We start from the raw sequence: 14,924 nt of genomic DNA, 5'->3' as shown, positions 1-14,924 counted from the left end.
TTGGTTTTTCGAGACAGGGTTTCTCTGTGGCTTTGGAGCCTGTCCTGGCACTAGCTCTGTAGACCAGGCTGGTCTCGAACTCACAGAGATCCGCCTGCCTCTGCCTCCCGAGTGCTGGGATTAAAGGCGTGCGCCACCATCGCCCGACATAGGGCTACTTTTTTTTGATTGAGGTTAGTAGTTTGCTCTTTTTTTAATTATTTTATTTTATTTAAAGTTTTATTTATTTATTATGTATGCAATGTTCTGCCTGTATGTCTGCCTGCAGGCCAGAAGAAGACACCAGATTTTATTACAGATGGTTGTGAGCCACCATATGGTTGCTGGAAATTGAACTCAGTACGTCTGGAAGAGCAGTCAGTTGCTCTTAACCGCTGAACCATCTCTTGAGCCCCAATAATTTTTTTTATTTCATGTGCACTGGTGTTTTGCCTGCAGATATGTATGTCTGTGTGAGGGTGTCAGATCCTCTGGAACTGGAGTTACAGACAGTAGTGAGATGCCATGTGGGTGCTGGGATTTGAACCTGGGTCCTCTGGAAGAGCAAGCAGTGTGAGCAAGCAGTGCTTTTAAACTGCTGAGCCATCCATCTTTCCAGCCCCAGTTTGCTCTTCACAAACACTGTTGTGTCTTGACTTGATGAATGGTACAAAGGGCAGATGCGTGTGGTGTGAAGAGAGAACGCTGAGAGAGAAGCACTTCCTCCAGCATTCTGGGTCTCTGCTGTCACTCAGCTCCGTCTTCCATTGTATATACCCATGTGCTTCTCACTCCTTTGTCACATGCTTCCCACTGGCCTCAGTGACAAAGGGGAAACCACATTTCAGGAGGCTCAATTATTAAGATTCTTAAGGCTGAACTGTTTCATATTGAAAAGTTGGTTGCCCTGAGTGGAATTACCTGAAAATGTTTTTCCTAGAAGTTTGCTAATGTAGACATATTAAAAGTTTGTAAGTCTAGCACTTGGGAGGCTGCGGCAGAATTGCCACAAATTCAAGGATAGTCTAAGCTACATGTAAAGACACTGTCTCAAATTTTCAAGCCCAGCCCTTCAGAAACAAAACTAAAGAGGGGCAGTAGTTGTGACATACTGGAAAAGTTCACTGTTGGCTTTCAGCGCCTCACTTACAAAGCATGCGTGTAGTGTGCACAAGGCCCAAGAGGTTTGAGCTTTTAACAGCAGAGAGGAAAAGGAAAATGAGCTGCTTGAGGAAATGTTGAAATGTCTCCCGTGGGAGGGGCTGTAGGCTGGAATAACAAGCGAGATGAAAGACTATGAAGTTTGTGTTATTGTTACTGTTTTGGTGTTTTTGTATTTTTTTTGTTAGGATCTATTTTTACTTTATGAATGTTTTGCATGCAAGTGTGGATGTGCACCACTTGTGTTCCTGGTGCTTTCAGAGGTCCAAAGAAGCCATTGGATCCCCTGCAGCTGAAGTTACACATGGTTGTGAGCCACCATGTAGGTGCTGGAAACTGAACCCAAGTCTTCTGGAAGCAAGAGCAACAACTGTTCTTAACTACTATGTCCTCTTTCCAGCCCTGTTTTTTTTTTTTTTTTTTTTTTTTTAAGCGTAGATCTCAGATAATACAGGCTGTCTTCAAAGTTGACGTCACCAGGCTTGGATTTGAAATCCTGATCTCCTAGGAGACTCTGCATCCTAAGTTCTGGGATGGCAAGCTTTTGAGACCATGCCTAGCAGGCTTTGTTGTGTTGTGTTGTGTTGGGGTTTTTGAGACAGTCTCAGTCTGTAACCCGCAATGGAACTTCCTGTGTAGCTCAGGCTGGCCTCAAATTCAAAGCAGCCGTTCGGTCTGAGCCTCCCCAGATTGAGGAATTTCAGGTGTGAACTCCTGCACCTAGCTGAAAGTTCTCTTGATTTGTTTGGATGTCTCTGGATAGAATGTAAATGGGCTGGATTATTTTACTGGGCTCCTTTGTGTTCATTAGCGTGACACACACAGATCTATAAATCACTTTGTGGCATACTAAGTTGAAGCTTGGCTCTAAACCTCAGACTGCTCCTGTGAGGACATAGAGGTCATCCTTGAAGTGTAGTAATGTGGCTCTTCTTTTCCTTTCCAGGGAAGCGGAATCCTTCAAGGAACAAGGGAATGCATATTATGCCAAGAAGGACTACAACGAGGCTTATAACTACTATACAAAAGCCATAGGTGAGAAGGACCTGGTCATTGCAGTAGATAGATTTATTTGCTTGATGCTGTTGTAAGTGTTTCCCGCCTAAGAAGCACTTTTTGCTTAGTGAGCTGGTGAACTCATGACCTGATCATCTTGGGATCAGTAATTATTTTCTAGCTGAGATGCCCAACACATACATCTGATTGTCAGTGCTTCCTTCTATCTTAGGAAATGGCCTTTGAGGATAAAATTGAGTCTTGTCTCCATGCATTATGACAGCATTTTTTATTTTTTATGAGTTTCATGTAGACCAACATTAAACTTGCTTATAGTTGAAGATGATCTTGAACTCACACAGCAAGAGTTCTTGTCTTTTTGTGTCATGTTGAGGTGCTGGGGATGAAATCAAATTGGATGAATCGTTGCTCTTCTCCATTCCCACAAATAGGGTTTTGACTGTGACCTTTAGAGAGCGTGTGTCAGCATGGGAAGAGGTTACATGCAGTCCATGGTTTCTACCTGTTGTCTACCCCTATTCACCGCTAGCCTTTTATTATTATNTTATCTGAAATCTTGACTGAAGTAGTCAGTGAGACTGGACCATATCAGCAAGCAGCTTTGAAGTTGTTCTGCTTTTTTGTTTGTATTTTGTTTTTCAAGACAGGGTTTCTCTGTAGCTTTGGAGCCTATTCTGGAGCTAGCACTTGTAGACCAGGCTGGCCTTGAACTCACAGAGATCCACCTGCCTCTGCCTCCACTGTGCTGAGATTAAAGGTGTGCACCACCACTGCCCAGCTTAATGTTTTATTTTTTGAAATGGGGTCCCTGTATGTACTCCGGGCTAGCTCAAACTGGCAGAAATCTTCCTGCTTTGGCCCCCCATTCTCTGTTCCCCTCAACATGTTTATATTTGATTCTCTTGATCTAAGTCTCTTATCCCCATCCCCCTTTTTTTTTTTTTGGTGTGTTGTGCATGTGTGCGTGAGCATGTATAGGCCAAGGTTGATGTGGGGAGCATCCTCAATTGCTGTTCCATGTTATTCATGGAGGCAGAGTCTCAATCAAATCTAGAGCTAGTTGATAGTCTCGATGGTTAATTTTCTCAGAGGGTCCCCTATCTCTTCCCTTTGAGGTTGGAGTTACCAGCATGTCACCCAGCATTTACTTGGGTTTTGGAGATCTTTTTTTTTTAATTAATTTATTTATTATATATATAATATTCTGCCTGAATGTATCTCTGTGAGCCAGAAGAGGGCACCAGATCTCATTACAGATAGTTTGAGCCACCATGTGGTTGCTGGAAATCGAACTCAGGACCTTTGGAAGAGCAACCACTGCTCTTATCCTCTGAACCATCTCGCCAGCCCCAGGTTCTGGAGATCTTGATGCTGATTCTCACACTGTATGACAAGTATAACTATTGAGACAGCTCTCCAGGCCTCCCGTGAAATAGTTCTGTAAGAGATGGCCCTGTAGTTTTAAGTCACCGTGTGCTGAGTTTCTTGTTTTGTTTGTCTGAGGCAGGGCCTCACTATATGTATAGCCTTGGCTGTCTTGGAACTGGCTACATTGACCAGGCTGGTCTTAAACTTAATCTTCTACTTCTGTGTCTAGAGTGCTGGGATTAAAGATGTAAGCCACCATACCCAGCTGAACTTTTTTTTTTGCATGAATATTTTTATATTTTTAAATTTTTTGTGTACTGAATGCTTTGTATGTATGCTTGTGTACTGCGTATGTGCATGGCACCCAGAAAAATCAGAGGAGGGTATCATATCAGATCCCTTGGAACTGGCATTGCAGATGCTTCTGAGCCACCATAAAGGTTCTGGGAATCAAATCTGAGTTCTCTGTAAAAGCAACAAGTGTTCTTATTCACTGAGTCATCTCTGTAGCCCTCTGTGCTGAACTCTTTGTGTTCTGTTACTTTTCCTGTAGATATGTGTCCTAAAAATGCCAGCTATTACGGTAATCGAGCGGCTACACTGATGATGCTTGGGCGGTTCCGGGAAGCTCTTGGGGACGCACAGCAGTCAGTGAGATTGGATGACAGTTTTGTCCGGGTATGTAATGTGTCTACAGTTCTGTTCTTCTAGCCCAGGGTTTTCTAGTCCTGCAGATCATTCTCTGGGGTGCTGTTCTAATCAGTGCAGATGATATTGTACAGTAGTATCTCTGCCCTGTAGCTGCTAATCATCAGGAACAATTCCTGACTGTGACCGCTGTCCACCGAACCACCACCCCACCTTTCACCGTGTGTTGATTTGCAGAGCATTTGTTGTTGGGTTTGATATGGCTCTGCAGTCATATTCCTTTCCTTCCCTTTGTGCTCTTTCTTTTAGGGACACCTCCGAGAAGGCAAATGCCACCTCTCACTGGGGAATGCAATGGCAGCTTGTCGCAGTTTCCAAAGAGCCCTAGAACTGGATCATAAAAATGCCCAGGCACAACAGGAGGTAGGTCTGATCTGCTAGTATGAGAGGTGGCGGTGCGGTGCCTCTGGAAGGAATAGTGGCCCAAAAGGCAGGACTAATGGTCCCCCTTCACCAGCAGCAACTTAGCTGACTTTAGGCAAATGCCATAGTCTCTGGGACTCTGTTTCCTTAACTGTTGAATGGGGTGTGAGTCTGTAAAAAGTGGAAGGTTTCTGAGATGACAGGGTGAATAGCCGATGCTTCAAGGAACTAAGTTGAGTAAAGTTAAAGCCTTTGGGTGAATTGAAGCTGGGATGTAGCTCAGGTCTAGAACACTTGTCTAGCAAGTTGTGAGTCCAGATTTTAGATCTTGGTGCTGTCAAAAAGAATTGAAATGTGTTCAGATCTGGCTTAAGTTGATAGCACAAGTCTTTCAGTTCCACCTTCATGCAGTTGGTGCCTGGATGCATTTTAGCAGGCATCTCAGAACTGCCCAGTATCTAGCATACATTGTCTATTTTTTGTGTGACTCATATAGCTCCTGTCTTCCTAACAAAAAGTTCAAATTAGACATAAAGTTTGGGTCTTGCCCTTTCCAGTCTCAGGGCTTGGAATGTAGCTTAGCAGGCAGAGTGCTTGGATAAGGCCTTGGGTTTGATCCCCATTTCCAATTAAACCATATGTGGTGGTGCATATTTTGGAATTTCAGCTACATAACATGTTTAAGACTAGCCCAGGCTACATGAGCCCTTGTCTCAAACAAAAGAGAGTGTCTCCATGTAGCCCAGGCTAACTGGCCTTATCCTTCTCGGTGCTGGGGAGGATCTTTATTGTCACCAGCAGTTTTAGAAAATGTTTAATTTAGTTCTCATTTTTCTTCCTCCTTTGTGTGTGTGTGTGTTAGAAATCAGTGGGTTTTTTTGTGTGTGTGTGTGTGTGTGTGTTTTGTGTTTTGTTTTAAACCTATGTGTGTACATGTTCTTGTTTATATGAGGGCAGGCTTGCACTAGCTGTGGCAGTCATGTTGGAGGTCAGAGTTGGTGTCTTAAAAGTGAGCTCTCACCTCCCACCTTGTTTGGAACAGGACTTCCAGTTTTTGTCTTTCTGATGAGGGTCTCACTATGTATCCCTAACTGGCTTGGAGCTTGCTCTGTAGACCAGGCTGCCCTATGCCTCTCAAGGGTTGGGTTTAAAAGTGTGGACTACCATGCCCAGAAAGACAGGGTCTCACGTTTGCTTGCTACATACTCCAGGCTAGCTGACACTCCAGCTACTAGAGAGTCTCCTTTTCCCGCCCCTATCTTACCATAGCAACGCTGGGTTTACATATGTATACAGCCATGTCTGGTTTAACATGGGATTTGATCTCAGGTCTTCACACTTGCATGGCAAGTGTTTACACACTGAGTCATCTCTCCAACCTTGTTTTTGTTTTTTTAATTTATATATGTATGCCAGTAGAAGCCTTGTGCCTACAGAAGCCAAAAGAGGGCATCAAACCCACTGGAGCTGGAGTTTCAAGTTGTGAGCAGCCCAATATGGGTGCTGGAACTGAACTCAGTACTGTGGAAGAGCAGCAAGAGCCCCTAACCACTGAGCCATCTCTCCTGTGTCCATGCTACCCCCACCTTTAATTGGATTTTTGAGAGAGTCTCCCCGTATTTCAAACTGTCTTAACTCACGGTGTAATACAGACTAACCTCAAACTTGCTATTCTCCTGCCTCAGCCTCCTAGTGCTGGTCTAGACATACACCAGCATGCCTGGTTCTTTGGTGTGACTTTTTTCCCTTCTTTCATTTTTTGACATAGGGTTTGACTATGTAACTATCTGTGTAGCTCTGACTGGCTTCACACAGAAATCTCCCTGCCTCTGTGTCTCAAGTGCTGGGGTTAAAGGCATGTACTACTATGCCCAGCTTTAGTGTTGTTGAGACAATCTCACTATGTAGCTCTGGCTATCCTGGAACTCACTATGTAGACCAGGCTGGCCTCAAACTCAAGAGATCTGCCTGCCTCTACCTCCCCAGTGCTGGGTTTAAAGGTGTGTGCACCCACACCTTGCCTCAATGATATTCTTGAAAGAGCAAATACATCAAGGTCTTAGTGAATTTTGAGATTGATTAACCTAAACTACTTTTTTTTTTCTGGTTTAGTTCAAGAACGCCAATGCAGTCATGGAGTATGAGAAAATAGCGGAAATGGATTTTGAAAAACGAGATTTCCGGAAGGTAAAGTAGAAGTGATAGAACCTGCCTCCTCGGTGCCGCTGTCCTACAGAAAAGGGTAGCATAGTACATGCCATTTGAATTTGGCTTTTGATTCTTCTTATCTCTTAAAAGTACTTTTTGTTAAGTTGTTTATTTTCTTAATTATACTTGGCTTTTTGATATAAAGCAAAAATCAGCCTGCTTTTTCCCATTGGTTATGTATGTTAGTATCTAGAAGGAAAAGCCAGTTGGAAATACAGGGGTCGAATAATCTATTTTTATCTGATTGTAAGAGTTGAACTCTTCAGTGGAGTAGATGCTATAAATAAGAGTATGGAGAAGCCCTTGTTTGTGTTTTTCGGGAGTATGTGTAATCTGTCACCACTACCTTTTTGCAGCAGTCTCCCAGCCTCAGCCTTTCATAGTGCTGGATTGCAGCATGAGCCACCACTCCCTTTTTGATGCTATTTTGGGTCTTGCTCTGTAGTCCAGACTTGCCTGAAACTTGGCAGTCCTCTTGCTGCCACTATACCCAGCTTGGTGTTAAACTTTAATAAATATTATAGTGTGTGGTAGTTTTTGACAGTTGTGTGTTAAAGGGGTTGATGTATCTGAAATAGGGAGCAAGTTTGAAAGTTCTAGACTCTTTCTGGATCTTGGCGTTAAGCCTAAAGTATGGGTCCCATTGTTTCTTAGGTGGTAAAGAACTAGCTTTCACTGAAGAACCAAAGCAGGAAGTGGAAGGCCAGCAGACATTAAAGGTCATGATCGGGAGTTTTTTTAGGATCATTTGACAGAGATTTCAGTTCAAGGGAGGGAGATATTGCCTCATATGTAGGCGTTTGCTCAGGGCTTTCCGTAGCAGGAATTGAGCAAATGTTTTGAAAAACAAGTAAGCATCCTTCCTAACCCTCATATTCAGAGGGCCTTAATCAGGTATTAATATATCTGACTAGCTTGTGCAGCATCCCAGTATTCACTTAGTATCATCCTCCTGCTCAGTGACTTTGATAATCATAATGTCTTTGTGGTGTGATTCTTGAGTTTGTTGTGCATGTGTGTGTTTGGAGAGCAGTTCTAACTACTGTCACGTTTTTTCTGAGGCTCACATAGACAAAAGCTTTGTCTTAAAAAGCAGTCTTTTGGATTTCTTTTCTCTCTTGCCTATTTTGGAGCCAGAATCCTGAGTTTGTGACAGAAACCTCTGTTTCTGACATCCCAGCACACACACACACTGTAGCTCATGGTGATGTCACAAATGAAGAATTATGATCCTGGCAGGGGAAACAGATGAACTTGGAAGAAACAAAGATCTTCTTTGCCTGCAGCTGTCCCTACTGGGGACATGGTGGGGGGTAGGAGATGGAGCACTGAGCCTCCAACTGATGCTCCTCATGATGAGCAGAGCTAGCTGTGCATGGAGCGCTGTCCTTGTGAAACCACGGGGTGTGGCTGCTGAAGTGGTGGCTAGCTTTTCCTCTCCTCCTCATCCTTTTTCTCTTTGAAGAAGTCAGTACCACAGCTCCACCTAAGTGATACCTCAGTTGTCATCACTGTCCTTAGAACATCCAGTGACCTCTGCCGTCTTGTCATGGCTGTGTTGGCAGCACAAGACTTCTCAGTGAACAGCTCAGTGTCTCACTATTTACTTCCTTGTTTATGGGTTTTTCTTGTTTGTTTTCAAGATAAGGTTTTTTTTTTGTGTAACCCTGGCTGTTCTAGCGCTAGGTCTGTAAACCAGGCTGGCCTTCGGCTCACTGAGATCCATTTGCCTCTGTCTCCTGTGTGCTGGGGTAAAGGTGTGAGCCACCACTGCCTGGCTTCTGGCTAACTAGTGGCTTAGTTCTGCACTCTGATCTTCAGGCAAGCTTTATTTGTTAGATTACAAACAAAATCTCTCTACTTAGGCCCTGTGGTCTGCCCCCTGTCCACCAGTGCTGGGGTAGTGCTCAGTATCAAGCATGGAGGCAAGAGCCCTCACTGAGCAGTAGCTCAGCCCCATGCTGTTCATGTCGCTTCCATTCTCTTGTACCATGTTGTTGTACATACATCAAGTACAGATTCCTAGTTTTGCTTGCACGAAAGGTAGTGTATTGTCCATATTCTGTACATTTTCCCCCGCTGAGTACATCTTGACGTCTTTCCACAGTAGTACGTGGAACATTTGTGCATTCTACTTTAGAGTTACAGAGTCTGCCATTAGAGCAGTCTACGTTGATGAAAGTTATCTTTCCTTGCTTTTAGGATTCATATTCAGTCTTAGAGATTTCTCCTTTGGCCCGTTATTCTTAGGGAGAATGTGAGTTAGTGAGGATATCCCAGGAATAGCAGCTTAAATAAGAAGTGAAAACTCAGAGAACAAAGTTGTGAAAGAAAGAAAGAGGAGTGAATCCATGGAGGTTTATGTGGCCAAACGTGAACTCACTGCAGTTTTGCTCGGTACGCGTGAGATACTGGGCTGGTGGGAGAAGTCACGTGACAACCCTTAGGACCCGTGCAGGAGGGCTCTTTCAGTGCAGGAGTTTCTATACTAAAGTAAATATAAGAAGAGCCAACCTGATAGTAAGATGTGAAACTTGATGGGCGTGGTGGCGAACTACTTTAATCCCAGCACCCAGGTGGCAGAAGCAGGCATATCTCTGTGAGTTCAAAGCCAGCCTGGTCTACTTGGTGAGTTGCAGGGCACCTAGAGCTGGACAAAGAAACTGTCTTCTAAGTGTTTTCAAAAATTAATTGATATGTATAAATGTTTTGCCTCCGTGTATGTCTGTGCACTGTGTGCATACCTAGAACCCTTATAGGCCAGAAGAGAGCATTGGATCCCTTGGGGCTAAAATTATAGACAGTTGGGAGTGTTCATGTGGGTTCTGGAAATTGAACCCAGATCTTGTGGAAAAATAGCCAGTGCTCTCAACCACTGAGCCAGTTCTCCGGGCTCTCCCCCCTGCAGTCCCAGGAAAAGAAGCAGGAGTTTCTGTACTGCGTGCAGCATTGACTCTCTGCCAGGTTATTTTCGCCATTCTTGTCTTAACAGGTTAAGCCCTAACAAACAGTGACAGTGATAAATAACAAACAGTGTTTGTGAGACGACTGTGAGCTTTGATCATAGTCACTGGGTTCACACCATGGAGGCTGCTTAGCTTGGTTAAGGTTAGAGGCTCTGGAGTCCTGCTGTACTTAAGGTGGAACTTGGGTGACCTAGAACCTTGCTTGGTTCTCCATCCCTTAGTCTTCTCATCACTAAAATAAAGATAATGATATCACTTATTAATTCTGTGCTAATAAGAGTACTTAGTGTTAGCTGTCATTGTATGACTCTGCTGCTGTCATTTCACTGTTTTCATTGATTGTGTGTAAGCTTTGATATTACTTGACTGCTAAGCAGTAAATCCAGGTAATGTCTTTGAGCACTGAGTCTGTTGTTGTGACCAAACTCAAGTGAAAACATTTCTGGAGTCCAAGATGAAGGGCTTATTTGCTTTCCTCTTCCCTTAGGTGGTTTTCTGCATGGACCGTGCCCTAGAATTTGCCCCTGCCTGCCATCGCTTCAAAATCCTCAAAGCAGAATGTTTAGCAATGCTGGGTCGATACCCAGAAGCACAGTTTGTGGCCAGGTATGCAATCTGGCCAGTTCATCACTGAGATACAGATAGGACTGCAGGTGCTGGCTGGCTGCTCTCTACATGGGAGCTACGGGTGTGTCAGCTAGGCTTGTTCAGACCTTCCTGGAGCTTAAAGCCAGAGGTTAAACCAGAGTAGATCCAAGACCCATAGGTACGAAGAATGTAGTGGTGTAGCAGGTACTTGAGCGTATGGAAAGAATATAATGTGTGAGAGTTTGTTTTAACCTTTATTTTCACGCATATCTGGGCTAGAAGGACAACTCATGGTGAGCTGGTTCTCTCCATCCTCCCTGTGGAAGGTTTTGGGGATTGAATTTAGGTGGTCAGGCTTGGCAGCTAATGCTCTTAGCCAGTGAGCAGTTTTACCAGCCTGGGCTTGTTTGTTTGGATGCAGTCATTTCTCCTCCAGGAACCTCTTTAGCTATCCATATAGTAACTGTTTTATCTTTTGCAGGTCATGGGTCTATATTGCAACTGCTCAGCTCTCTCTGCCCTCTGCCATTATAGCTCAGAGGCAGCCCCAGATAATCGCTGAGTTGGTGTAAACCAAATTTTATTTACACAAGCCAGTGGCAGCGTTAAGGATATATTTATATAGCTCAGTGGTAGAGTGCTTGTCTAGTCTGGCTTCAATCCCAGTACCATAGGAGTGGTAGGGAGGCAGTGGCAGAAGTTCTGGAATGTTGTATGGCTCATTGGTTGAACTTGTGCTTAGCTTGCACTAAGCCTTTATTCCACTCCCTATTACCAAACACCTAGCACTAGAATAAGAAGATAGAAAAAGAAATGAAAAATAGTAAAAGAAAGGACTTGGCTCTGTAGGCAGTAGATTTTCCACCCCTCTTCTAGTTCACACCCAGGCTGTGGTGGTGCACACCTTTAATCCCAGCACTTGAGAGACAGGTAGGTCTTTGTGAGTTTGAGGCCAGCATGGATGGTCTACAAAGTGATCTTCAAGACTGTAACCCAGAGAAGCCCTGTCTTAAAAAAAGAAAAAAGAAAGCATACCCAAAAGAAAAGATTATGAGACAGAAGAAATATATTGGGTGGGAATGATAGGGGAAAGAGGTTGGGCTCAGTGGTAACATGCTTGCCTATCATGTACAAGGTCCAGGATTTAATCCCTGGCACTGTGGGAGGTGGGGAGAATGAAAAGAAATTGAAGATAACTATAGGTAGTTTATTTTAACCTGTTTGGAGGTAGTTCTTGGGAATCTGTTTACCTGTGGGCACTTTGAATATTAGAGTCATGATTGAGGAACAGTGTAACCACATGGTAGAAATGGTCACGACAAACCGTGGCTGAATGTGTCTTTTTTGTTGCAGTGACATTTTACGAATGGATTCCACCAATGCTGATGCTCTGTATGTCCGGGGTCTTTGCCTTTATTATGAAGATTGTATTGAAAAAGCAGTTCAGTTTTTTGTGCAGGCTCTCAGGATGGCTCCTGACCACGAGAAGGCTTGTATTGCTTGTAGAGTAAGTTCTCAACATGGTGATCTAAGAATCAGAATGGGAATAAAGCTTCCTTTCATAGCTTAAGTTACAAGTGAGACTAGGGCCCTAGCTCAGTGATAGGTGACTGTTTATCATGCCTGGGGCTAAGTGGGAAAAGAGGAGAACAAAGATGCTCGCTAGACTGGAAGAATTGAGAATCTAAAGGAATGTGACAGCTCCACCTGTCAGTTTGTCAGAAGCATCCCTGAGTAGTCTAGGTAGTAGGAGACTGTCCTACCTGATTGTTGGGATTGAAGAAATTGAGAAAACTACCTTCACTGTTGAGTGAACTGACCACCCCTTGCTTTTCTCTAGAATGCCAAAGCCCTTAAAGCCAAGAAAGAAGATGGGAATAAAGCATTTAAGGAAGGAAATTACAAGCTAGCATATGAACTGTACACAGAAGCCTTGGGGATAGACCCCAACAACATAAAAACAAATGCTAAACTCTACTGTAATCGGGGTACGGTTAATTCCAAGGTAAGCGTTTGGTCTGGGATATCAGAGGTCTTTGGAGATCTGCTCAGCAAAAGTAAGCCCGATAAAAGAGAGAAGGGTGTCCTGTCTTGTGAAGAACTACCTTCTGAGAACTTACCTTTCTTTGTGGCGTTGAGAACTTGAGGGGCAGCTTGGCAGGCTGTCCCTCCTGTCATTCCTTGGTTGTCTCCTCTCTTGTGAGAGTTGCTAGCGGGTCTGTGCCATTTGACCATGGGATTGTTTAATCTTCAGGAGTGAGATAGAGGAAATTGGCAGTCTTAATCGGGCTTTTAAAACTTCCCAAATAATGGTGGTTACCATGTACAGCTGAGAATGACCACAGTTACCCAGTGACCCTGTGCACATAAGAAAGATGAGGCTTCTGTTCCTATAGAGTTGTAGTGGTTAAAAATTGCAGTCTTTCTGGTCCTTGTAGTTGGCCTGTGGAAAAGTGGGGGGTGGAACCCACCCTTGTGTTTGCTGTGTTGGTATCTGTGCCTTTTATCACATAATAGAGAAACCAGTTTGAAATTTGGTGTCCTTAGTACTCTGACTTTCCCAGTGACCAAAAACAAGAGCATAGTAAGGCAGGGACCTGGTCATGCTCACGGTTCCTGGATCCATCCTTCCGTCCGTCCGTGACAACGTGAAGTGTGATTGCTCTCTTTCTCTCCTGAAGCTTAGGAAGCTAGATGACGCCATAGAGGACTGCACGAATGCGGTGAAACTCGATGACACCTATATAAAGGCCTACTTGAGAAGAGCTCAGTGGTGAGTGCCTCTGGAGGGCGGGGCGGGCTGCTGTGCTCAATTAGGGGACGTGCATTGTGGTGACAAAACAGACCCAGGGATGTTGTGAGGTCATTTGGTCCTTCCCCCTACCTCTAGGTGGGATTGTTCCAGCCCTAGACTATCTTTATAGACCTCCAGCCGAGGAGATTGCACACGCTCCCTCAGTCTCCCATGCCTGTGTCTAACGCCCCTCACGGTCAGTAAGTTTCCTCTGATGCCTGACCCAAACTCCTTTTGGTAACATGTGAATCCATTTCCTTTGGATATTTTATTTTGTGTTGTTCACTTCCGCTCTAACTTGGCACAGTGCTTGACACGCCAGTGCTCGACACGCCAGTGCTCACCTAGTGAGTGTTTTGTTGATGGGTGGACGAGGAGAGAAGGACGTATTTTCAGAGACTGTTGAGCTGTGCCTGTCTGCCATAGGTAGGGAAGGTTCAGTGGGAAATGATTTCACTTGGCTCAGTGGTGCAGCTGAATAAAAGACACTTTTGATAGACTTGGGATAAATAGTCCATACCACGTGTTGCCAGCACAGTGGACTCTGTGGCAAGGATCATGCTAGGTGCTCACCAGCCTTTTTGTTCATTTTACTCTTGAATCCATCCCTCAGAGCATTTTATTCAGACAGAGTAGTACCAAGGGCTAGAATGAATCTCTCAAAAATATTTCTTCTGGCCTAAGTGTGGCATGTACCTATAACTCTAGGACTTGTGAGGTTGCGGCAGGAGAGTCACTATTAGCTCAAGGCCAATTTGGACTACATAATTGATTCCAAACCAGGTTGGGCTACAGAGTAAGACTTTGTCTTAAAAAAATAGCACAAGGGTGGGAAGATGCCAGCCCATGGGGGCCTGAGATCAGATCTCCAGAACCAACATAAATACAGATAGATGTCTGTAATTCCAGCACTCCTACAATGAGATGGAGGAGAGTGCAGGAGAATCCCCAGCAGCTCGTAGGCCAGCTAGCCTGGCGTATTATAGAGTGTGGTAAACAAGAGACCCTGTCTCAATGTGGAAGGTGAGGCTGGTGCTCAGTTGTCCTCTCGCTCCATATGTTCCTTGTGAGTGTGAGCCTGCAGTCAGCCACACAGACATGCACGCACCACAGCTGTGGCTTTAACACCTGGCATAGTGGACCAAAAAAAGTCATTCATTTCCTACTACTCTCTAGGCAAGAATTTGGTTGTTGATTTAGGTTTTTAGGTTTTGGGTTGTTTTTTTTTCCCTTTAAGATTGGCTCAGCTGGCCTCAGACTTACTATGTATATAACAAGGATGACTTTAAACTTCTCATCCTCTTGTTCCTACCTCTCCCAAGTGCTGGGAGTGTAGACCTGGGCATCAGCACATTTTTCATGTAGTTTCTTACATGCTTGGAAAGCACTGCACAGGCTGAGCCACATCCCCTTCTCAGCCCAGGGCAGTGGTGCTGGTTTTAAAGATCGTAAAGGAAAATGAAGCTCTTGGTATCAGTCCTTCTTTGCCCAAACTACTGCTGCTGTTTGAGCCAGAAACTCCCTCATCAGCAGTGCAAAAAGAACCTCAGATTCTCACCACGGAGACAACTGCTAGAATTGTATTACTGATTCTGGGAAACTAGCTCTTATTTGTTCCATCTTTACACCCCACATCAGACAGAAATGGAAGCTTGGGTTGGAGGTATAGCTTAGTTGTATAGAACCTGCCTAGTGCCGGGCGGTGGTGGTGCACGCCCTGGGTTTAATATTTCCCTGGTACTCACCCCACAAAAGAGAGTGGAAGTTGGTAG

At 44.4% G+C, this 14,924-nt stretch overlaps 1 protein-coding gene across 1 annotated transcript in view; it reads left to right on the top strand.

The window, feature by feature from the left end:
- Positions 1–14,924, top strand: part of Dnajc7 (DnaJ heat shock protein family (Hsp40) member C7) — a 36,750-nt gene that overhangs the window by 16,832 nt on the left and 4,994 nt on the right. Inside the window, exons 2-9 of the mRNA XM_050156837.1 lie at positions 2,087–2,175; positions 4,079–4,203; positions 4,483–4,596; positions 6,709–6,783; positions 10,258–10,376; positions 11,712–11,865; positions 12,199–12,363; positions 13,040–13,131. Of these exons, the coding sequence (XP_050012794.1) occupies positions 2,087–2,175; positions 4,079–4,203; positions 4,483–4,596; positions 6,709–6,783; positions 10,258–10,376; positions 11,712–11,865; positions 12,199–12,363; positions 13,040–13,131 (933 nt within the window). The remainder of the gene's footprint in view (positions 1–2,086; positions 2,176–4,078; positions 4,204–4,482; positions 4,597–6,708; positions 6,784–10,257; positions 10,377–11,711; positions 11,866–12,198; positions 12,364–13,039; positions 13,132–14,924) is intronic.

This window comes from Alexandromys fortis, unplaced genomic scaffold (assembly GCF_014885135.2).
Source record: "Alexandromys fortis isolate MF-2015 unplaced genomic scaffold, M_Fortis_MF-2015_v1.1 scaffold_31, whole genome shotgun sequence".
Taxonomy (NCBI): domain Eukaryota; kingdom Metazoa; phylum Chordata; class Mammalia; order Rodentia; family Cricetidae; genus Alexandromys; species Alexandromys fortis.
The sequence above is the reverse complement of the archived record's forward strand: the minus strand, read 5'-3'. Positions and strand labels throughout refer to the sequence as shown.